At 46.3% G+C, this 25747-nt stretch overlaps 1 protein-coding gene across 2 annotated transcripts in view; it reads right to left on the minus strand.

Annotated features, from left to right (window-relative positions):
- The window catches only part of XRCC5 (X-ray repair cross complementing 5), a 54746-nt gene that overhangs the window by 16555 nt on the left and 12444 nt on the right, over positions 1-25747 (minus strand). The window contains exons 8-15 of one of the 2 annotated variants that reach the window (XM_066575558.1): positions 24868-25006; positions 21590-21673; positions 17665-17777; positions 17248-17310; positions 16908-17045; positions 14774-14864; positions 14563-14690; positions 6493-6689 (exon numbers count right to left, since the gene is read on the minus strand). In XM_066575558.1, the coding sequence (XP_066431655.1) occupies positions 6493-6689; positions 14563-14690; positions 14774-14864; positions 16908-17045; positions 17248-17310; positions 17665-17777; positions 21590-21673; positions 24868-25006 (953 nt within the window). The remainder of the gene's footprint in view (positions 1-6492; positions 6690-14562; positions 14691-14773; positions 14865-16907; positions 17046-17247; positions 17311-17664; positions 17778-21589; positions 21674-24867; positions 25007-25747) is intronic. The other variant, XM_066575559.1, reaches the window with a different exon arrangement.

The raw sequence follows: 25747 nt of genomic DNA on the forward strand, positions 1-25747 counted from the left end.
CATAACTACTATAATACTGCTCCTATGTACAAGAATATAACTACTATAATACTGCCCCCTATGTACAAGAATATAACTACTATAATACTGCTCCCTATGTAGAAGAATATAACTACTATAACACTGCCCCCTATGTACAAGAATATAACTACTATAATACTGCCCCATGTACAAGAATTTAACTACTATAATACTGCCCCCTATGTTCAAGAATATAACTACTATAATACTGCCCCATGTACAAGAATATAACTACTATAACACTGCCCCCTATGTACAAGAATATAACTACTATAATACTGCCCTCTATGTACAAGAATACAACTACTATAATACTGTCCCCTATGTACAAGACAATAACTACTATAACACTGCCTTCTATGTACAAGAATATAACTACTATAATACTGCCCCTCTGTACAAGAATATAACTACTATAATACTGCTCCCTATGTACAAGAATATAACTACTATAACACTGCCCCCTATGTACAAGACTATAACTACTATAATACTGCCCCCTATGTACAAGAATATAACTACTATAATACTGACCCCTATGTACAAGAATAACTACTATAATACTGACCCCCATGTACAAGAATATAACTACTATAATACTGCTCCTATGTACAAGAATATAATTACAATAATACTGCCCCCTATGTACAAGAATATAACTACTATAATACTGCCCTCTATGTACAAGAATATAACTACTATAATACTGACCCCTATGTACAAGAATAACTACTATAATACTGACCCCCATGTACAAGAATATAACTACTATAATACTGCTCCTATGTACAAGAATATAATTACTATAATACTGCCCCCTATGTACAAGAATATAACTACTATAATACTGCTCCTATGTAAAGAATATAATTACTATAATACTGCCCCCTATGTACAAGAATATAACTACTATAATACTGCCCCATGTACAAGAATATAACTACTATAATACTGCCCCCTTTGCACAAGAATATAACTACTATAATACTGCCTCCTATGTACAAGAATATAACTACTATAATACTGCCCACTATGTACAAGAATATAACTACTATAATACTGCCCTGTATGTACAAGAATATAACTACTATAATACTGCCCCCTATGTACAAGAATATAACTACTATAATACTGCCCCATGTACAAGAATATAACTACTATAATACTGCTCCTATGTACAAGAATATAATTACTATAATACTGCCCCTCTATGTACAAGAACATAACTACTATAATACTGCCTCCTACGTACAAGAATATAACTACTATAATACTGCCCCCTATGTACAAGAATATAACTACTATAATACTGCTCCCTATGTAGAAGAATATAACTACTATAACACTGCCCCCTATGTACAAGAATATAACTACTATAATACTGCCCACTAAGTACAAGAATATAACTACTATAATACTGCCCACTAAGTACAAGAATATAACTACTATAATACTGCCCCATGTACAAGAATTTAAAGGGGTGGTCTCGCGAAACCAAGTGGGGGTATACACTTCTGTATGGCCATATTAATGCACTTTGTAATATACATTGTGCATTAAATATGAGCCATACAAAAGTTATTCCACTTACCTGCTCCGTTGCTAGCGTCCTCGTCTCCATGGTTCCGTCTAAATTCGCTGGCAGCTTTTTTTTTTAGACGCGCTTGCGCAGTCCGGTCTTCTCCTTTCAGCACGAGCCGCTTCAGTGTGCTCCCCGCTACAGCTCTTCTGCGCATGCGCAGATGAGCTGTCACTGCTCGGGAGCGCGCTGGAGCGGCCATTCTGTACCTTCCTCTGTTAGAGGAAGGTGCAGAGCCGCCCAGCTGTCCGGAGAAGCCGTCCTGCCGTCCAGCCGTCCTGCCGTCCAGGTAAGTGATGGGCCGGGGGGGGGGCTGTCTTCGCTGTCGCTGCGATGGGGGGGGCTGCCGCTGTGATGGGTGGGCTGTCGCTAGGCCGGGGGGGGGGGGCCTGCCGCTAGGCCGGGGGGGGGGGGGGGCTGCCGCTAGGCCGGGGGGGGGGGCTGTCGCTAGGCCGGGGGGGGGGGGGGGCTGTCGCTAGGCCGGGGGGGGGGGCTGTCGCTAGGCCGGGGGGGGGGGCTGTCGCTAGGCCGGGGGGGGGGGGGGCTGTCGCTAGGCCGGGGGGGGGGGGGGGCTGTCGCTAGGCCGGGGGGGGGGGGGCTGTCGCTAGGCCGGGGGGGGGGGGGGGGCTGTCGCTAGGCCGGGGGGGGGGGGGGCTGTCGCTAGGCCGGGGGGGGGGGGGGGCTGTCGCTAGGCCGGGGGGGGGGGGCTGTCGCTAGGCCGGGGGGGGGGGGGCTGTCGCTAGGCCGGGGGGGGGGCTGTCGCTAGGCCGGGGGAACTAGCGCTGGGCCAGGGGGGTAAGTGATGGGTCGGGGGTGATGTTCACCGACAGGTGAAGGCCCCGGAGCCCAGCGCTGGGCTCCGGAACCTAGCGCTGGGCTCCGGAACCTAGCGCTGGGCTCCGGAACCTAGCGCTGGGCTCCGGAACCTAGCGCTGGGCTCCGGAACCTAGCGCTGGGCTCCGGAACCTAGCGCTGGGCTCCGGAACCTAGCGCTGGGCTCCGGAACCTAGCGCTGGGCTCCGGGGCCTTCACCTGGGGCTGAGGGTCTAGCGCTGGGCTCCGGGGCCTTCACCTGGGCTGAGGGTCTAGCGCTGGGGAGCCGGGAGCGTAGCGCTGGGGAGCCGGGGGCTAGCGCCGGTTACCTGCTGCCTGGCGGTGGGTGACTGGTCGGCGGCTGCGGGGCGTCTGGTCGGCGGCTGCGGGGCGTCCGGTTGCCATGGAGACACAGCTGGCAGCGTCTCGGGAGCGCGCAAGTCGGGCTGCAGCGAGCGACGGGGAAAGAGCCGGCGGCCATCTTGGGGAAACTTTTATAAGTTGCTGAAACGCTGGAGCGGTAAGCACAAACCAGCTAGGAAAGTCATTTACAGGGGGGCTTAGTAATGTATGCTTAATTAGGGGGACTGGGCTAAAAAAAAAAATCACTGCTTCCTCGAGACATCTCCTTTAACTACTATAATACTGCCCCCTATGTTCAAGAATATAACTACTATAATACTGCCCTCTATGTACAAGAATACAACTACTATAATACTGCCCTCTATGTACAAGAATACAACTACTATAATACTGCCCTCTATGTACAAGAATACAACTACTATAATACTGCCCTCTATGTACAAGAATACAACTACTATAATACTGCCCCCTATGTACAAGAATAGAACTACTATAATACTGCCCCCTATGTACAAGAATATAACTACTATAATACTGCTCCCTATGTACAAGAACATAACTATTATAATACTGCCTCCTATGTACAAGCATATAACTACTATAATACTGCCTCCTATGTACAAGAATATACCTACTGTAATACTGCCCCCTATGTACAAGAATATAACTACTATAATACTGCCCCCTATGTACAAGAATATAACTACTATAATACTGCCCCATGTACAAGAATATAACTACTATAATACTGCCCTCTATGTACAAGAATATAACTACTATAATACTGCCCCCTATGTACAAGAATATAACTACTATAATACTGCCCCCTATGTACAAGAATATAACTACTATAATACTGCCCCCTATGTACAAGAATATAACTACTATAATACTGCCCCCTATGTACAAGAATATAACTACTATAATACTGCCCCATGTACAAGAATATAACTACTATAATACTGCCCTCTATGTACAAGAATATAACTACTATAATACTGCCCCCTATGTACAAGAATATAACTACTATAATACTGCCCCCTATGTACAAGAATATAACTACTATAATACTGCCCCCTATGTACAAGAATATAACTACTATAATACTGCCCCCTATGTACAAGAATATAACTACTATAATACTGCCCCCTATGTACAAGAATATAACTACTATAATACTGCCCCCTATGTACAAGAATATACCTACTATAATACTGCCCCCTATGTACAAGAATATACCTACTATAATACTGCCCCCTATGTACAAGAATATACCTACTGTAATACTGCCCCTCTGTACAAGAACTACTATAATACTGCCCCATGTACAAGAATATAACTACTATAACACTGCCCCCTATGTACAAGAATATAACTACTATAATACTGCCCCATGTACAAGAATATAACTACTATAATACTGCCCCCTATGTACAAGAATATAACTACTATAATACTGTCCACTATGTACAAGAATATGACTACTATAATAGTGCTCCTATGTACAAGAATATAACTAATATAACACTGCCCCCTATGTACAAGAATATAACTACTATAATACTGCTCTTAGGTACAAGAATATAACTACTATAATACTGCCCTCTATGTACAAGAATATAACTACTATAATACTACCTCCTATGTACAAGAATATAACTACTATAATACTGCCCCCTATGTACAAGAATATAACTACTATAATACTGCTCCTATGTACAAGAATATAACTACTATAATACTGCCTCCTAAGTACAAGAATATAACTACTATAATACTGCCTCCTATGTACAAGAATATAACTACTATAATACTGCCCCCTATGTACAAGAATATAACTACTATAATACTGCTCCCCTGTGTACAAGAATATAACTACTATAATACTGCTCCCTATGTACAAGAATATAACTACTATAATACTGCTCCTATGTACAAGAATATAACTACTATAATACTGCTCCTATGTACAAGAATATAACTACTATAATACTGCCCCCTATGTACAAGAATATAACTACTGCAATACTGCCTCTATGTACAAGACAAGCAGATTATTTCCGTTGGACTAGACCTGTTTTTAGCTTTGTCTATCAGTGGCTGCTCCCTGTAATCACTTGTCATATGTAGATAATGTATTCTTACAGCGCCCCTCCTGGTTAGTCAGAGTACTGTCTTTGTGGGTTTTGGGTTGCTGTATCACTTTTACTGCAGTTTCTTTATACTTGAGGAAATAACCTGCAAGTCTCACACATCTGCAGGCATCAATCCTCTCACCTGCAGCCGTCACTTGATCCACAATGCAGTATGGCCCGCGGTATCTTGCGGTGCTGCCGGGCTCCGGGAGGGGTATAGGGTGGTGCTGAGCACAAATCAGACAGCAGAGGGCTCCTCTATTATGCTCCACAGCAGAAATCAATAATTTGCAATCAACTAATCAGTAGACTTGTCAGGGCGCTGGCTGTAATCAAACAGGGAAAGCTGCAAATAAAATGCCGCTCGCTACTTAATGGGCAAGCCTGGCCTCAGTGACACAGCGACATCACCGTGTATGGCTGATGCCCGAAACGCATCTCAGAGGCCTATTACTGCGTCTGTTCATCTGGCAGGCAAACGTCAATGAAATTAACAAAAGAGAAAGAAGTGAGACGGCGCCGCGCTCCAGTGCCGGACCTGTGGAATTGGTCAGTCACATTTACCCCAGCGGCAGCCAATTATACACCCGGGCTGTGCAGCCGCTCGCACCAAGACGCACCTGGTTAACGAGAGCGGCTGCAAAATAGCGCATCATCCGCAGACGTATAAAAAGCATCGAATGGATAAACTGCTCAGACATAATATATAAGGAGCCCCCCCACCCCAAAATAATGGCCTCCTCATCTGTCAAGTTGCTAAAAAAAACCTTCACCTTTACCCAGCTATATTGCCTCTTGGTGACAAGCAATATGGCTGCCATCACAACTCCGGCAGAGGTTGGCACCCAACTTTCCTGAAGCAAGGAATGACAAATCTATCAAAATTGGCAGAGAGATGGCGGGGAGGGGGTGGAGCGTTGCATCAGCATCCAGGTCTGTGAAGGCTACAATGGTGGCTGGTCAACAATACAACTTAGTAGTGTGGACTGTCGGACGTGCAAGAGCCCACTACTAGCCCTCCAAAGTACGAGAACGCAGCGAACCCCTTCATTATAACTGACCCCCACTAGTATTAACCATCGTTGGTTCTCATGCCAGCCATCCTCTGTCAGATGTAAATGGCATTAACGAGCATGGATGGACACGCTATACTGTCCATCAGTGCTCATTAACGGGAAGAATATCTGCCTCTGCCAGTCCCCCCTAGGGCTCAGTCACACAGGCATAAGCATTTTTCAGTCTGTGAACCAAATCGTCCATTTCCTGTGTATTTTATGCCTTTTGTTTTTTTTGGTACGTAAATACCAAGCATATTTATGTGCGCAATTTTTTTTTATTTATTTATTTATTTTTTTAAAAGGGCCATTGATTTGATACACAGTGAATGCCCAGGTTTCCTGTGTCTTTACTGCCTATTTGCTCTGCCCACTTACCTCTACGGCCTATGTGGTTTCTTATTTTTTCACATGACCAAAAAGTATGTGAAAAACAATCAGATGTCAGTGAACTCAATGGGTTCTATTATTGGCGCAGTTACGCCCATGTGAATGAGGCCTTAGTATGAGTGAGGCGAGGACTTACTTGTCTGGGAACATGTGTTGTGCTGTGATCTGCTCCTTCTTCTTGCCGGCTTCCTGTAGGGGGAAGCAGCTCTTCACCTTTGCTAGTGCGGCCTTACAACGCGTCGTCACTTCCGCCGGTGTCTGCAGCAGGTCCAGGAGATGCTGCTCTATAGCCGGGAGGGGATCATCAGGGTGAATGGCCTTGTGTTGTAAGCACTGTCATACATAGAGAAGGACACAGAGAAGATGCCAATTAGTGCTACATTACTTAAGAGGAAACGGAAAGGATGCCGGGAACTACCGCACAATGAAAGGTACCCGTCTACGGGATGACCGTCAGGAGCGAAGTGCCCAACAGTCAGCAATTATCACTGCTGAGAGAAAGCACAGAAGCTCAAGTGCCCAACAGTCGTCCCGTGTAAGAAGAGCCTAAATACTTTACTACTAAGGGGGCTACAGATAAGGTCCCAGCAAGTACTGTACTACCCAGGAGGATCCAAATAATATGCCGGCAAGTAATCTGCTGAGGGCGTCCCAGATAAGATGCCGGCAAGAACTCTACTACTAAGAGGACACAGTCAAGACCCCTGCAAGTTTTTATTGCAACTTATGTAGAAATAACCTAAAAGCTGCTGCAGGTTGTAGTATAGATACTTTGCAATACCATCTTTCAACCAGCAGAGGCACTGTCACCTCCCTTTACACTGCCGGCTACAAGTAAAATAGCTACAAGTAAGGCTGGACGCACACAAATGAGTCGGAAGCCCGCAGCAGAACCCGGCTGCGCCCAGGCCAGCGACCCTGCATAACTGTCATTTCTGTAATGCGGATGACTGTGGATGTTCGCCGTAGGTCATTGAGTAGTACGGATTTTTATTTTTATTTTTTTAAATACTTGTCTCTCCAACGCCCCCACTAGGCGATGAAGCGGGAACCTGCAGCCTATCCGCAATGTCAAATGCAGATGGCCTGCGGGTCAGGCGGCTTCCATTGACTTCAGCGGAGGCCGCCCGCACAAAAATAGAACATGCTGCGATTTTAAATCCGCTTGTGGAAATAGCCATTACTATCTGCTCATCTGAGCGGATGTGCGAAAGTTCTATCTCACCAATAGGCGCGGTATACTGCGTATCGTCTGCGATAGATTATATATAGAAAATCTCTCTATCTATATAGTGGTCTTCCACTGAATTCAATGCAACACCAACCTGTGCGGCCGCCATGTGTACGCGGCTGTCTGCTTCCTGCTCTGTTCCACTGATAGCGAGCCCGGTGATCAGCTGGGATCCAGAGCAGAGGATTCCCAATGATCAACTATCGAATCTACCCTGAGGATTAAGCTGTGTAGAGACGTAAAGATTATCACTCAAACAAATCGTTAAAATGTACGTAAGCACACGATAATCATTCAGTCTGAACGCGAGCCAACGACAAACGAGAATCGGCCACTTTTTGTTAGTCCTTCAGTTTCTGCAGGACTAAAAATCATGGGCGGCTCGTTCACTTGTCGTTCTGTTTAAATGCTCCCCCCTCCGAGTGTAACATAGGAATACAGAATACTGAACGAGAAGTGAACAATTCTCAACCACGATCTGCCCGTTTAAACAGGCTGCGAGAACGATTGCTAACAAGTTAGCGGTAATGTCGCTCGCTCAAATGAATATTGGCTTGTCTAAAAGTGCCGTAAGTCTATTATAGTTAAGACCAAGAACCCCTTTAACCCCTTAACGACTGCCCCATCGGGAAACTACGTCCTCAGAAAGTGGGCTTAAATCCTAGAGGACGTAGTTTTATGCATCCTCTTTGGATTGATGCCCACTTGCCTGAGGACGTGACAGCTTCATGCTGTCGGTGCCCGCAGGTAGCCGACAGCATGGAGCCGTCATCCCAGGATGCGGGCAGTCCCCCCCGGCATTGCGATCGGCGCTATCCAATGCATAGCGCCGATCGCTAAAAAGTAAATAGAACAGTGAAAAAAAGTAAAGATTCAGCTGCCCTGATGGATCGGATCCATCAGAGCAGCTGAAAATACTCACGCAGCTTGTCCCCGGTGTCCCCCGAAGATCGGGTCCTCCCGGACCCGCCGGCGGTCTTCTGCACATGCGCGCCAGCCGATGAGGTCAGGCGCATGCGCAGAAGCCCGGGAGCCCCCGGCATATTTTAAATCTCCGGGCTCTTAAAGGTAGCCGGGAACCAGGTGTTACCGGGGACCGCTGTGAGCGGTCCCTGCGCACGCGATCGCCGCTATGCATTGGATAGCGGCGATCGCGAAAAAGTTTTTAAAAAAGTCAGTTTCACCTCCCCTCATGGATCGGATCCATGAGGGGAGGTGAATATACTTACCTAAGTCCTCCCCGATGTCCAGGGACCCGAATCCCCGTCTGCGCATGCGCGCCCGGTGATTGACATCGGGCTCATGCACAGACGGGCTCGAGCCCCGGGAAATTTAAAATCCCCCTGCTCTTGGCTGCCATGTGTAGCCCGGAGCAGAGAGATTATACCGGGGACATGATCACTGTTATCCAATGGATGACAGTGATCATGTAAAGTAAAAAAAAGTGTAAAAAGTGAAAAAAAAAGTGTAAAAGTTAAAAAAAAAAAAAAAGTTTTAAAAAAGTTTTTAAAAAGTTACAAAAGCTTGCGTTTCATCTCCCCCCACGGATCATATCCGTGAGGGAGGATGAAATTACGTACCTAAGGCCAGCGGATTTATCAGCGGACCTTACCCCAGCTTCTGCGCACGCGCCCGTCGCCAAAATGGCGGACGCATGCGCAAAAGCCGTGGATTGCCAGGATAATTGAAAATCTCCCTGCTCCTGGCTACAAAACTTAGCAGAGGGCCTGAAGATTTCACGGGGGGCCGCGGTGAGTGGTTCCTCGTCACGTGTTCGCTGTTATCCAATGGATAATGGCGAACACGTAAAAGTAAAAAAAAGGTGAAGCTTCATCTCCCCTCACCGATGCGATCGGTGAGAGGAGATGAAACTTTTTACCGGAGGCCTCCGTATTTGCACCCCGATGCGATCTTCTCCCGTGAACTTTCCCAGATCCTGGGCATGCAACCGCCGGCAAAACACCGGATACATGTGCAGGAGTCGAGGAGCCCAGGAAATTTAAAATCTCCTTGCTCTCAGCGACCAACGGTCGCCCAGAGCCTGGAGCAGTGACGGGTGGCCTCGTTGAGCGGTCCCCGGTCACGTGATAAAAAGGTAGCGATCTACGTTTGGCCGGTCTCACATGACCGGATAGGAATTACGGATTCCGCATGCTTATGATCCGCGGTAATTAGGGAGTTAATTTTTATTCCGTACAAATGAGCAATGGGGCCTGGAATGTATTCAGTTGTGCCCTGCAATCCAACGGGTGTTCCCTGCATTACAGGCCTAACCATGTGTCCTATAAGTAGATTAGGGCCACAATGGGTATGTTTTTGAACACGGGACAAACGGGGTGATCCATTTTGGGGTGAACGTCTTCATTCCTATGTAAACTGTACAAAAAAAACTGTTTTTAAATTAACAAAATTGCCAAAAAGATTTTTTTCCTTCTGCTTTGCTTAGATTTATTCAAATACTGTGGGGTCAAAATACACAATACACCCCTAGATGAATTCATTAAGGGGTCTAGTTTTTAAAATGGGGTCATTTGTGGGGGCTCTATCGTTTTGGCCGCTCAATGGCTCTACAAGTGGGCAATGGGGCCTGGAATTTATTCCGTTGTACCCTGAAATCCAACGGGTGTTCCCTCCATTATAGGCCTAGCCATGTGTCCTTTAAGTAGATTAGGGCCACAAGGGGTATGTATCTGAACACAGGACAAACAGGGTTATCCATTTTGGGGTGAAAGTCTTCATTCCTATGTACATTGTACAAAAACACCTGTTTTGTAATTGACACAACTGCCAAAAAAATAAAAATTGTAATTTTTTTCCTACTGCTTTGCTTAGATTTATTCAAAAATTGTAGGGTAAAAATACACAGTACACCCCTAGATAAATTCGTTAGGGGGTCTAGTTTTCAAAATGGGGTCATTTGTGGGGGTTCTCTGTCGTTTTGGCCGCTCAAGGGCTCTACAAGTGGGCAATGGGGCCTAAATCACTTTCATGCTAAATTTCTGTTCTGAAAGCCACCGACTACTCCTTACATTTTGCGCCCCATTGTGCATCCAGACAAAAGATTAGGACCACAATGGGTATGTCTCTGAACACGGGACAAACAGGGGTATCCATTTTGGGGTGAAAGTCTTCATTCATGTGTGTGCTGTACAAAAAAAGCAGTTTTTAAAACGACAGAATTGCCCCAAAAAAAACAAAAAAAAACAACACATTTTTTTCCTTTTGCTTTGCTTGAATTCATTCAAAAACTGTGGGGTCAAAATGGGCAGTACACCCCTAGATAAAATCATTAAGAGGTCTAGTTTTCAAAATGGGGTCACTTGTGGGGGGGGGGGTTCTCTTTGGTTTTGGCCGCTCAAGAGCTCTACAAAAGTGCTATGGGCCTAAAACGCCTTCAAGCAAAATTTATGTTCTGAAAGACACCGACTACTCCTTTCATTTTGGGTCCCGTTGTGCATCCAGACATAAGATTAGGGCCACAATGGGTATGTCTCTGAACACTGGAGAAACGGGGGTATCCATTTTGGGGTGTAAATCCCCATTTTCATGGGCACTATAGGAAAAAAATATGTCTTTAAAATGACATATTTGCAAAAATATGAAATTTTATTTTTTCTCCTCTAAATTGAATTCATTCCTGAAAAAAACTGGTAGAGTCAAAATACTCATGACCCCCCTCAGTGAATACATTAAGGGGTGTAGTTTTTAAAATGGGGTCATTTGGGGGGGTATCTATTATTCTGACACTCATGATCCTTTGCAAACTTGGCTTGGTGCAGGAAAGCAAAGTGTTCCTCAAAATGCTAAAAAGTAATGTTAAATTTGTACGTCCTATAAATGGTTAAAAAAAAACAAAAGTTTTTCAAGTGTGCATTCAGAATAAAGTAAATAGATGGAAATATATATCTTATCAAAAATTTGTACAGTATGTTTGGACATATTTGAGATATTAGTTGAAAATGTGAAAAAAATGACAATTTTTTCAAAATTTTCCAATATTGGTACTTTTAATAAATATACACAAATGATATCGGTCTCTTTTTACAACCAAAATGAAGTACAACATGTGGCGAAAAAACAATGTCAGAATCACTGGGATATGTAAAGCCTTTACGGAGTTATGCTACGTTGAACGACGCATGTCAGATTTCCAAAATTTGGCTCCGTCACTAAGGCGCAAACAGGCTTCGTCACTAAGGGGTTAAATGGGATAGTAAAAATGGGAACAGTTTTTAACCTCATGTGGTACCAGGGGGTCTACCTGACCCCACCTTGTTCATTGCAGTTCTGCACTTTGAAACTGGTGTCACCCGAGGGTTCAGATTACTTTAATCAGATTGGAGTTGGGAAGGAATTTTTTTTTTTTACCCTTAACCTCTTGAGTGGCAGGTTTCCTACCACCCTGTCGTGCCCACCAGGGCAGGTTTTTTTAAAATGGTCTAATCATTGAATTTCAACTAGTTTTGCAGTTGCGTCCCAAGAGCCATAACTTTTTCATTTTTCCATTGACATGGCCATATGAGGGCTTGTTTTTTGCGGGACAAGTTGTGATTTTTTAAACAGGGGGGAGGAAAAAAAGAAATGGGGAAAAAAGAAAAAAAGGGGCCATGTCATTAAGGGGTTAAATAATGTATTAATTTCCTTCTCTGGGTCATTACGACGCATGGATACCACATGTGTGATTGTATTTTTGATTTTTTACAAAGTAAAGGGAGACAAGTGTTTTTTTTATTTATTTATTTATTTTTTTTTATTTTTATTTTTGTCCCTTTAGGGGACTTCCACAGGGACCCATCAGGACCCCTGATCACATTCCGGGGGTCCGATGGTGACAGCCCTTTACATGCTGCAGTGACAGCCCTTTACATGCTGCAGTCACATAGACTGCAGCATGTAAAGGGTTAACACAGCAGAGATCGGAGGTTTTCTCTGATCTCTGCTGTAAGAGCTAGTACCTAGCTGTCCTCTGACAGCTAACAACCAGCTCTCCCTGTCACAGAGACCCTCGGCTTGCTTCTGACAAGCCGATGGTCTCTATGGCAACCTGTAAACAAAGCAGGAGGTTGCCGACATATCTGCAATATCTTCTGCTGGTTTTTCAAAGCCCTTGCACTGCTCTATATGGGTCTGTGCAGGCAGAGCACAATGTTACAGCTTGTGGCATTGTGCTCTGCAGCTCCCATAGTGATACATAGCCCGGAAATCTTCCGGGCTATATCACTATGAGCAGTGGAGCTCGTCCCGGTTAATTTCAGGGCCTGCCACTCAAGGGGTTAAATGGGGAAATTGGCTTCTACCTCATTGGAGTTTTTTGCCTTCCTCTGGATCAACATTGGGGTTAATAGGCTGAACTGGATGGACATGTGTCTTTTTTTGGCCTTACATACTCTGCTACTTTGTCCATTGTTAGGATTCTGTAAACTACTACTTTCTACTTCTATCATTCCTCCCTGGCATGTTCTCCATTTACACACAGCCCCCAATATCCATTCAACAAGAGACCCCCCCCCAGATCCAGAAGCTCCAGCACCGTTGTGCCCGAGAAATGACTGTAGAAGTGCTGGCATAGAGACAGACGATGCGTCCGTTGCCCTCCAGCTTCAGGCAGCTGCTGATGGAGCCTCTGATCTGTGATCGATCGCAGCGTGCCGGCAGATTGGCCACAGAACACGACGTGTAAGGACATGAATGATGCGACTGCGCCAATCCCTCTCCTCATCCATAACCACAGGGACAGAACGCACAGGCAACTATCACATAGCTCTCATTAGCCCCCTCTACAGGGATTGCAATGCAATTATGCCAGGGAATGAATCACCAGACGTGCCGCTCAGAAGCCAGGGAGAGCTCAGCGATAGCTGGATTTACAAGCTGTAATGGCGGCCATATTAATAATACACCCAGCTTTTCCCGGGGCCAGATAAAACATGCCATGTAAGGATCTTCTTGTGGGAGGCTTTTACTACACACATCATTCCATCATTTCAGGCTAAACAGACACTTGAGATGAAATCACGCGCTCGGCCGGCTTCTGACAGGATGTTCTTCACAGAACAGGCCTCGGAGGCCGACTTGCGGGAGGCTGCACTCAGCCGCGGCTTCATCTTTAATGTCAGCGATGCAGCTGCAGCTCTTCTCAGGGCTTAGAGACATTTCGTCTCAATAATCGCTCATCTGAAATGCTTGTCATCATTTATTACGCATCCTTTATATGGCGCCAGCAGATCTTGTGTCATGTGACTCGCAGTGATGACAAGGGGGGCTTAGGGCAACCGGTACAGAGAACGACGATTTCCACTGGGCTCCAGCACTATAGACAGCCCTTTATCATTCTCTGTTAACCCCCTAAAGTTATATCTTAGAGGTTCCTTTTCCCCACAAGCCCCTCGGCATCACCCCTTCTCCAGACGGGCTTAATACAGGAGGTCCGTAACTCCACGTCGACTCATTTCATAATTGACCAATACAGGCGTTGCGGCTCTGTAATGTCTTCTTCAAAGCTCCAGCAGAGCTTAAATGGGTTGTACCACATCTACAAGTTATCCCCCATCTGTACGATAGGGAATAACTTGCTGATTGGTGGGGGTCTCACTGATGAGACCCCCACTGATCTTGAGACCCCCAGAGCAATCTGGTCATTGCAGCAGTCGTTCTTCCCCTGCAGCCACGTCCCTGTGAGTGGACATCCCTTTAAATAATATCAGTTACCTGCACATACCACTAGGGCTCAATGGGCAAAGTATACATCTGTGTGCTGTAGGCTACCCCTTAATAGTGATTTATTGTATGCCTGTGAGCTCAAGGTCAGATGGCCCCCACATAAGGCCAGTTGCAGTTCTCACCCTTATGGTGGCTTTTCCAGCAGTTCAGACATTCTAATCATGAAACAAGCAGCTCAGGATGAACAAGTCTTACAAGTCACCTGCAGGGTCATACAGCAAGTTCTTTGGAAAGCAAAAATAGTGCAACATTCACCTGGAATAATCTTTGGAACCGAGGATTTGGGATTTTGCTCGGTTTGAATAAATCTTCGACACCCTCCTCATCTTCATGAACCAAACTCATGTTGTCGATTAAAGAGTCCACGGCCGCAAGCTGCTCGTCTGCAATGGGACAAGGGTTTTAGTGTCGCAGGAATACAAGTGGAGCCAATAAGGACATTCAGAGACGTCCAGTAACGTCCTACCTGAGGGCTTCACCTTCTTATTATTGTTAAGCGAGGAGAAGAGATAGTGCCTCAGGTCTTCCATGAACGGCAGCTGCACGTACATCAGACACTGGAAGCAGAAGGACAGCCTGTGACCGGGGGTCAGCACAGAGAAGACACAACCCAGAAACAGAAGACCAACCCAGACTGCATTATACTGACCGAACTAAAGATAAAGTACTGCAACTAAGCATATACATTACTTATTCCACGTTACATCCCGTATTACACTCCAGAGCTGCAGGTAGAGTCACTGTGTACATACATTACTTATCCTGTACTGATCCTGAGTTACATCCTGTATTATACTCCAGAGCTGCACTCACTATTCTGCTGGTGGAGTCACTGTGTACATACATTACTTATCCTGTACTGATCCTAAGTTACATCCTATATTATACTCCAGAGCTGCACTCACTATTCTGCTGGTGGAGTCACTGTGTACATACATTACTTATCCTGTATTGATCCTGAATTACATCCTGTATTATACTCCAGAGCTGCACTCACTATTCTGCTGGTGGAGTCACTGTATACATACATTACTTATCCTGTATTGATCCTGAATTACATCCTGTATTATACTCCAGAGCTGCACTCACTATTCTGCTGGTGGAGTCACTGTGTACATACATTACTTATCCTGTACTGATCCTGTGTTACATCCTGTATTATACTCCAGAGCTGCACTCACTATTCTGCTGGTGGAGTCACTGTGTGCATACATTACTTATCCTGTATTGATCCTGAATTACATCCTGTATTATACTCCAGAGCTGTACTCACTATTCTGCTGGTGGAGTCACTGTGTACATACATTACTTATCCTGTATTGATCCTGAATTACATCCTGTATTATACTCCAGAGCTGCACTCACTATTCTGCTGGTGGAGTCACTGTGTACATACATTACTTATCCTGTACTGATCCTGTGTTACATCCTGTATTATACTCCAGAGCTGCACTCACTATTCTGCTGGTGGAGTCACTGTGTGCATACATTACTTATCCTGTATTGATCCTGAATTACATCCTGTATTATACTCCAGAGCTGTACTCACTATTCTGCTGGTGGAGTCACTGTGTACATACGTTACTTATCCAGTACTGATCCCGAGTTATGTCCTATATTATACTCCAGAGCTGCGCTCACTATTCTGCTGGTGGGGTCACTGTGCACATACATTACTTATCCTATACTGATCCTGAGTTACATCCTGTATTATACTCCAGAGCTGCACTCACTATTCTGCTGGTGGAGTCACTGTGTACATACATTACTTATCCTGTACTGATCCCGAGTTACATCCTGTATTATTCTCCAGAGCTGCACTCACTATTCTGCTGGTGGAGTCACTGTGTACATACATTACTTATCCTGTACTGATCCTGAGTTACATCCTGTATTATACTCCAGAGCTGCACTCACTATTCTGCTGGTGGAGTCACTGTGTACATACATTACTTATCCTGTACTGATCCTGAGTTACATCCTGTATTATACTTCAGAGCTGCACTCACTATTCTGCTGGTGGAGTCACTGTGTACATACATTACTTATCCAGTACTGATCCTGAGTTACATCCTGTATTATATCCCAGAGCTGCACTCACTATTCTGCTGGTAGAGTCACTGTGTACATACATTACTTATCCTATACTGATCCTGAGTTACATCCAGTAATATACTCCAGTGCTGCACTCACTATTCTGCTGGTGGAGTCACTGTGTACATACATTACTTATCCTGTACTAATCCTGTGTTACATCCTGCATTATACTCCAGAGCTGCATTCTCTAGTCTGTACTTTATCTACACTCCGTTTAGCTCCCAGAATGCACTGCACTCACAGCAGAACACTTCAGCAGCTTTACATGCAGCTCACAGGCCTTTTTTCTGTCCAATTCTAGCGCCCATTCTTCCCAATGCGTGTGCACACAGGTTCGCAGCGTGTCCTATTTTGGTCTGGTTTTCTGATGAGACCCCGTCACTTGTATACAGATGGGATGTCCGATGCCAGTTGCACCCGAGAATCTCAGACACAACATTTAAATCTCCCAGGTGCCAGCCTCCCCATTTGTGCTTTTTGCTTTAGTATGATTAGGCAAATACCTCGTATTTTTCCTTGATGTGCGGGAACGCCACTCCAACCTGTGGATTAGACCTTCTGTCGTAGGCATAACGCACAATGGCGACCATTTCCATATCGTGAAGCGCATGGATCAATGCAGAGAGAGCAACTGCGGCAGTCTAAGGGGAGGAGCCAGAAAAGTTTATATGAGAGGCGGGATCAGCACGGAGGGGCTCAGATCTGCTATGCAGGCCGCACCATAATGACTATAGATTCCATTTAGGAATACAACAATCACCACAACCCCTTTGGTACACCCGGAGACTGACAGCCAGGCTCCCGCTGTAGGTGTCCCGCACCTTTAATCAGCCTGACACTTACTTCATCATTTTTTGGCGCAAACACTTTCACAACCTGGGTGCCCATGAAATGCGTCCTTTCAATCTGAAATCACAGACAGGTAATTACAAAATGCGGTTCAGATAGAGTTGGGTCCTTCACTGCAACTGTTTTACATCATAGCTTATACTCCAGTCACATCCTAAGCTGCATTCAAAATTCTGCTGCTCAGTTTCCAGCACCTCCCTTCTTCCCTAGCGCTTGCACCAAACTCTGTACACCATATATGTGTAAGGTCTCACAAATTCTTGCCCTCGTCAGCGCAGCGTGTTGTGGGAAAGCAGATTTAAAAGCAGCTCTTGCTGTGACTAGAGTAGAATATATGTGACATAACATATAGATTTACACTGCAGATGCTCATTGGCTGAGGTCAAGTATGCATTAAAGTGACAGACGCACCAGCGACGCCCTTGTGAACCCCAGAACAGCAAAACACTTGGATTCTGTTTGGTACTTCATCTGATCCTGATCCACTTTTGAGAACGGGATGATGTCGCTGCCGTAGCGGTAACCTGTGCGGGGACAGGGACAAAAAGTGGTTTATATTTTAATATATTTAATGGAAAACGGTCTCAAACTACAACCCCCAGCATGCCCCGACATCCGCAATGACACAAGATGGAGACCACTGATGAAGAAGACGTCCAGTAATAATTGTACGGTTATGATATGCAATGTAATCTCCGCCATCAAGACCGGAAACGAGCAAAGAGGAGGACAGGTACTTTTTTTTCTTGTTTTATTGAGAATATTGCTGTTAGCCCTTTAGTCGTTCACGACCCTCGCAAACCCTGAAAGGCGAGCTCCCTCCATGTTTGTCGGTTTTGCGCGGCTTCTTTCAGTTGTGTGATATCCATGCCAGTATCGGCCATCGTGTTGTTTGGGCCCGGCCCTCTCGGCCTCCACGAGCCTGGGCCCGGCCATCTCAGCCTCCAGTGATATATCAAGTTAATATGCGTCCGGGGTATACGCAGCAGCTTTCGTCGGCACCACGACTCAAACGCATCAATCCTCCTTCTAGCAGCTTCCCTCGCAGTCCAGCTCTCACATCCATACATGGCTCTGGGGAAACCGGTGTTTGCACTATCCTGCGTTTAGTTGCTATACGGATATCCCTGCTTTTCCAGATTTTGTCCGTGTTTAGCATTGCACTTCGCCCCAATGCCATCCTGCGTTTTATTCTGGCATAAGTTCTCCATCCGGGTCAATTTTGAGCCAAGAAAGATGTACTCTCACACGCTTTCTATGGCCTCATTGTCGATTTTTTTGGGGGGTTCAAAATGTTTTATTGAGCATTTATAATAAACAAATATACATTAAAAAAATGAAGAAGGGTTAACAGAGATGGGGCGAGGAGGGGTTGGGTAGGGGCGGTGAAAAAAGGGGGAGGGGGACAGGAGGGTAGTCGTGAATGATATTCAGTACATTGAGTTCTATGGCAATATGTGGGTAGGACCTGTACCACCTGGACATTATTCTAGAGTTTAGGTCCTGGACTCTATCCGCCGAGGAGAGTTTGTGTCAGGAGCCACGCTCTGCTCCAGCTTTCAGACGAGAAGCTTCTATCCAGTTCCCTTTCCCAGGCCCCCACGTACCCAGGGTCTTCGCCCTCCGTCTCCCGAGACAGCAGCATCCCGTACAGTCTGGAAATCATATGTTTAAGGGGCGTGGTTGAAAGATATAGGCGTTCAAACTTGGTTAGGGGTTTTAGCTCACTCCCTTGTGGCGTCACTATGTTCACAAAACTCCTCAACTGAAAGTATTGCAGCCACATCCCTGGTTTGGTCTCACTGTCTCCCAGAATCTCCTGCATCCGCTTTAGGCCTGTTTCCGACATTACATCTCCCAACCTTGGAATTGGGTTGTTTGATAACGTCAGAATAGGAGCCCCGCGAAACGTGGTCTCGAATTGAGGGTTGAAGGTTAGGGGTGTGAGTGGGCCCGGTGTTCCCACAAGGCCCTTTGAAGCTGGAAAACTTGTCCAGTTCTCCAGAAGTTGGACACAGAATGGGGACTGGATAGGTAGAGCCTTAACCAGTTTAGAGGGGATCCAGGCAGCCGCCTGTAGATAGCCCTCCACCCCCTCATATTCCGCGTCCACCCACAACTTCGAGGCTTTATGTTTTAGTATATCTAGTATACTGTTGGAGATGCTAGCCCTATAGTAGAGGGTGAAATCAGGGAGGCCTAGGCCTCCTTTCTCCTTGTTAAGAGTGTGAAGCGCATGCGAGGTTTACGCCCTCTCCACACGAATGCTGTTATTGAAGCTCTCAATTTCTTCAGGTATGATCTTGGTAGTTTAATTCGTATGGTCTGGCATAGGTAGAGAAATTTAGGAAGTATATCCATCTTAATTACGTTAACCCTGCCACTCCATGTTAGGAACAGGGGACCCCATTTATTCAGGTCCTTCTCTATCCCCTCTGCGAATGGGAGATAATTAAGTTTAAATGCCTGTGAGACGTCTCCCGGAAGCTGGATACCCAGGTATCTTATGTTAGTTTTGCGCCAACGAAAGGGGAATGATTTTTCCAGGTGTGACACCTCACTCTGCGGGAGTGATATTCAAGACCTCCGATTTTTGGGTGTGGACTTTATAATTGTTGATCTTATTGAATCTTTTGAACTCTTCGAAGAGGATCGGCATACCAACACGAGGATTAGACATGTATAGAAGCAGGTCGTCCACGAAGAGGGCCATTTTGTGTTCCAGGTTCCCGATTTGGATTCCTCTGATGGATCCATTATTGCGAATGGAGTTGGCCAACGTCTCCATGGTCAGGACAAATAAGAATGGCGAGAGTGGGCAACCTTGTCTGGTCCCATTCCCGATTCGGAAGGCTTCCGATAGTGCCCCATTGACCCTGACTCTTGCTGTGGGGCTATGATACAATGCCATTATCCACTGCTTCATCCGTGTTCCCAATCCCATGCTGTCCAATGTGGCAGAGAGGAAGGGCCAACTATCTCGGTCAAAGGCCTTTTCGGCATCAATTGCCAGTAGGCATAGAGGAGTTCGATGGCGCTTGGCCCTGTCAATAAGGGAAAGTGCTTATATGGTATTGTCCCTTGCCTCTCTGCCTGGGACAAAGCCTACCTGTTCTCTGTGGATAAGTCGCGGTATAATATTTTGGAATCTGTTAGCTATAAGTTTGGCAAACAGTTTGATGTCTAAGTTGATTAATGAAATGGGTCTGAAGTTCCCACAGAGTGAGGTGTCCTTGCCTGGTTTAGGAATGACCGTAATATGGGTTTGTAGCGCCTGCGCGGGGAAGGGCTGCCCCTTGCTAATCAAATTAAACGCTTCCAACGCCAAGGGTGACAGATCCTTCTGGAATAGTTTATAGAACCTGGCGGTGAACCCATCTGGCCCTGGGCTTTTGCCTACCTTCAGGTTTTGGATTATCTCTGATAATCCAGCTCCAGGTCCTCTCTCTCCGTGTTTGAAATTTTCCCTGGGGCATTAGCCGTAAGGTATGTCTCTATCTCTGGATTTTTATTTGATTCAGTTCCAGGGGTTTCAGGTTCAATATTGTACAGTTTGCTATAAAAGGTCCTAAATTCTTCCAGGATATCTTCTGTCTTATGGACCAGATGCCCTTTTTGCGACTGTATTTTAGGGACATGAGTTAATGGCGTTCTGGGATGTAAGGTTTTGGCTAGCCAACTACCGCATTTGTCGCCATATTCAAATGCTCCTCTTTTTAGCTTGTCTCTATATATTAGGGATCTTTGGTCCAGGATGGTCAGGATCTGTTGTCTGAGGGATGAGATTTGGGCCCTAAGGGTATCTGATTGTCTCTTTGGTATTTAGTTCTATCAGGAGGGCGTTTAGAGTGGCGGACCTTTCTTTTTTGAGGCGTGCACCGTGAGAGATCAGGACTCCCCTCAGGACACATTTTAGGGCCTCCCACTTTACAGAGGACGGGGTAATGTCATTACAGTTTGCTTCTACAAAGTCCTTAACCTTTTCCCTGATGTCTGAAGTGCAGATAGGGTCTCTGAGGAGATTGTCATTCAATCTCCAGGTGCGGCCCCTACGATCCATTCTCTCAGGAGCCAGTCCTCCGAACACGGGGGAATGGTCCGACCATAGGAAGTTCCCATGTGAGCAGCTGGGGGCGCAATCCAGGAGACCCTGGGAGACCATGATAAGATCTATTCTACTGTATGAGTTGTGTGCCGCAGAATGAAAGGAGTAGTCCCTCACACCTGGATGGAGTATTCGCCACAGGTCTACCAGGTGTAACGAATCTAGTGTTTTTCTAAGGGCCCGTAGTGCTGCTCGGGAGACAGAGGACGTGTCTAGGGCGGGGTCCAGTACCAAATTGAGGTCTCCTCCGACGATAATCTTCACGCCGTCTGTGAATTTCGACAACTTTCTGAAGATTCCGGAAGCGTGTGATGTCTGGTTGGGGAGAAAAACATTAGCAAATGTTAGTATAGTGCCCATCACTTCTAATTTGAGGAAAAGGAACCTGCCCTCAGGGTCTACACAAGAGGAAACTACCTGGTGTTGTAGGGTCCTATGTAGCGCTATAGATACTCCACCAGCTCTCCTCAGCGGGTCAGGCCCATGAAACCAATGGGGGTAATTCTGAGATTTGCATGTTGGGACTCCTCCCATTTTGAAATGTGTTTCCTGGAGCAGGGCCACCATGATCCCCTTTTTATGAAGATGGTAAAGGATTTGCTTCCTTTTTTGGAGGGACATTTAGGCCCTTAACATTAAACGTGCAGAAAGTAAAGTTGCCATGGTGGCCACTGCTCCAGGACCTGCGACCCGGGTCCTTCCTCCATACCTTCTGAACACGACTGGGTTAGATGGGGGAAAACACAAGAGGGTGGGAAAGGAAGGGTAGTTGCAAACTGGTTAAGGGTAGGAATGGACATAAAACAAAACAAAACAAACAAACAAACAGGACCTAAGACCCCTAATTCAAACTACAAGTTGCCAAGTCTAGGCAGTTAACAGCTATCTACTAGGCTGTCTGACCTAACTGGGTTGGTGATAGCCTATGGGCATATTTGCCGATCGCTGGGCTGGCTGAGCGAGCGCGGGACCTTCTGCCGCCCTCTGTGGAAAGTCTCTCCTTCAGGGCTCATGTCCATGGGGAAAATAGGATTTAGGATCCGCAGCGGATTTCCTGCATGCGGATCCGCACCCCATAGGGATGCATTGACCACCCGCGGGTACATAAATACCCGCGGATCGTCAATAAAAGTGATTTAAAAAAAAAAATGGAGCATGAAAAAATCTGGACCATGCTCCATTTTCATGCGGGTCTCCCGCGGGGACGGCTCCCGCGGGCTTCTATTGAAGCCTATGGAAGCCGTCCGGATCCGCGGGAGACCTAAAATAGGAATTTAAAGCATTTACTCACCCGCAGCGGACCGCGAAGCTCTTCTCTTCCTCACGGCCGCATCTCCCTTGCTTCGGCTCGGCGGATGTGCCCGGCGCATGCGCGCGGCACGTCGACGTGCCGCCGGAGTCAGGAATTCATCCGCCGGCCGAAAATGAAGATCCGGCCGTGAGGAAGAGCAGAGCTTCGTCGCCCGCGCCGGATAGGTAAATTCTTTTAAATTGCTATTTTCGGCGCTCATGTCCGCGGGGCAGGAGGGAACCGCTGCAGATTCTCCATGGAGAATCTGCAGCGGATCTGATTTTCCCCGTGGACATGAGGCCTCATGCTGCGCTCTGGTGCCTTCCTGGATGCCTCCTTGTGTGTGCCTCGGGCCGCTGATTTGCGGAGGAACGCTGACAGGGATCCCACTGGTGTCTTTTGGCTCCCACCTGGAGTGTCTCTCTTCCTTCCTTTTGCCATCCAGTGAGTTTTTAAAGGGTCTGAGCAGGTCTGGGTGCTGTTTTTAGCGGGCTGGAGCAGGGAGCTCGGCAGACATGCGACTTAGCTCTCCATTAGCTAGCCAGGCCCCTCCTCATTGTCGATTTTGATTTGAATTTGGCCATTTTTTGCAGTGGTCATAATTTTCGTCTTCTTTACATTCCGGTCAAGGAACTTTTTTTCCACTTTCAGTTTTAATCTTCTATATCAGCGGCTTCAGACCGGCTTCTGTTTCTGCAAGCACAGTTGTGTCATTCACATAACGGAGATTGTTGATGTTTCTTCCACCTATTGTCACCCCGGTTTCCAATTCATCTAGGTCCATTTTCCACATAATCACTTCCGCATATAGGTTTAAACAAGAAGGCTGAGAGGATACAGCCCTGTCAGACGCCTTTGCCGATTCCAAACCAATCTGCGTCCATACTGTGTTCTCACAGGGGCTTTTTGATTGGTATAAAGTGATTTTATTACCTTGACTACATGTGCCGATACGCCCGCCTCCTGTAGGGCCTGCCATAGCTTGTCATGGTTGACGCAGCCCTATATTGCATCTATTATCTCAATCCACCACCCAGCCCGGGCCCTCCGCTCTGCTAACAAAATCAGATTAAGTGCCCCTTTAACCGGTCTTCAAGACTTCTCCAGAGAAGCAGCACTTCTCTGGAAAACGCTACCCAAAACTATCTGTGCAATTCCTGACTTGCACAACTTCAGGCGTGCTCTAAAAACGTACCTCTTCAGGGAGGCATACCACATCCCCTAAACCAAACCCCTCTATATTCCGCCTGATAACATGCTCGCTGTCCTACAAACTGCAGTCCCTGCTAGCCCGCACTAACCGCCCCCTGCAGTCACACGGATTCAGCCACTATATGGCTTAAGTCTGATCACTGTCTATGGAGTATAGCACCCCACACTCTCCACCTTGCCATACCGTGCACATCTCCAGCCCCCTTACCTTCTGTATCACTCCATTAGTATGTAAGCTCGTTGGAGCAGGACCCTCACCCCTACTGCCTCCATCAACTGATTACTACACGCAACAGTGGTTTTGTTCCTGTTCTCGCTGTCTTGTAAGCGCTGCGGAATATGTTGGCACTATATAACTAAATATTATTATTATAGGCCACACCAAGTCCCCCATATTTTATAGAAATTATCTGGGCACTTTCTATTTATATATACCATTATTTCATATGGGAAAATAGAATTGACTAGATTACGCCAATGGGACAGCGCTGGGGGTCTCCTATCCATCCAGCGCAATGCTACAGGCTTACGGGCCGAAAACCGCACCTCACCAAGGAAAATGTGGGGCTTGGTGGGTGCGGTACCCCCAATAGTTGTCCCAGGAAGTCTGTAACCTCCGTCTAGAAGGAGTATACCATCGGACAGCTCCACATCAGACGGTTAAAATTAGCGTGGGCGTCTGACAGCGATGACATTGCGTGTTAGGGGTTCTATTCACAGAAAAAGAGCCTGCTTAGTGTCAGATGGCATTGGTGTATGATGTGCAATTGAATCATCTTGTTGGCTGCTGGCGAGACAGACGTGTAGGAGGACATTGCGGTACTCCACTCTTCAGAGAGCGAGGGGATTATTTTTCACCATTTGTCAAAGACACCCAGTTCTAGGTATGGGGTGCGTATATATAAGCAGCGGCTCCTCGTTTCCAAAGCTGCAGACATTGTGCGCTGTGTATGGCCCTTCAATTGGTGGGGCAATCTGCAGTCTTAACAGTCGCTTCGCCCCTCACCTTGTATGGTGTCGTCTTTCTCAACTTCAGTTTCTTCATCGTTATTCAGGCAGACCACTGTTTCCTTCTGAACGTCTTCCTTTTTCAGCGATTTGGCATCAACAGTCTGCCAGGTCTTTTTGACTTTCTCCTCCGTGACCTAAGACGGCAGATAACGGGTTATAGCATTCAGGATACAAAGTATCAATGCAACTAAAGTTCCGCAAATTCCTAAGGCCTGTTTCACACTTACATGAAAGCCCTTTGTTAACGGCCATTTAAACGGTACGATTATTTTGCAAAATGCGGTCAAAAAAACAATTTTGCGCAATAATTGTCGCGTCTCGATGCACAGCAATTGTGCACTTTTTGCTTACAGTTCGCTGGTCGCTCACTTTCAACCAGCGTAATGATCGCCGCTGGATGGCTGACTCATCGCTGAATGTAAACGATCCCTGTAGAATGTGAAGTACTGAGCGAGAAGCCAGCGGTATTCTGCCTGTCTGAACACTCTGCACAAGCGCAAACAACCTCGTGGTGGCATCAGAGCTGATTCTACTAAGGTCAGTGGCACATGAACAGGCCGTCGTCCTCGCCTACCAGTCATGATCTGTATTGTGAATGGTCCAGACGGCTCGCTGTCAGACATGTGCAATAAAGATTTTTTCAAATCTTTTTTTTTTTTTTTTGCCTCACCCCGTCGACAGGCGAGGACATGGAATCCGCGACCTATCCGCAATGTCAATGCGCTTTTACAGAGCACGTAACGATCGGTATTTGCTGCGGATCCACAGTGCAGACGTAGACCACGAAATCCGCAATGCAAATCCGTTCGTGTGCCACCGGCCTAACAGTCAGACGCTGAACATGCAGCTTTGTTATAATTAACCTTTGTAAATCA

Source organism: Eleutherodactylus coqui, chromosome 8 (assembly GCF_035609145.1).
Source record: "Eleutherodactylus coqui strain aEleCoq1 chromosome 8, aEleCoq1.hap1, whole genome shotgun sequence".
NCBI lineage: Eukaryota > Metazoa > Chordata > Amphibia > Anura > Eleutherodactylidae > Eleutherodactylus > Eleutherodactylus coqui.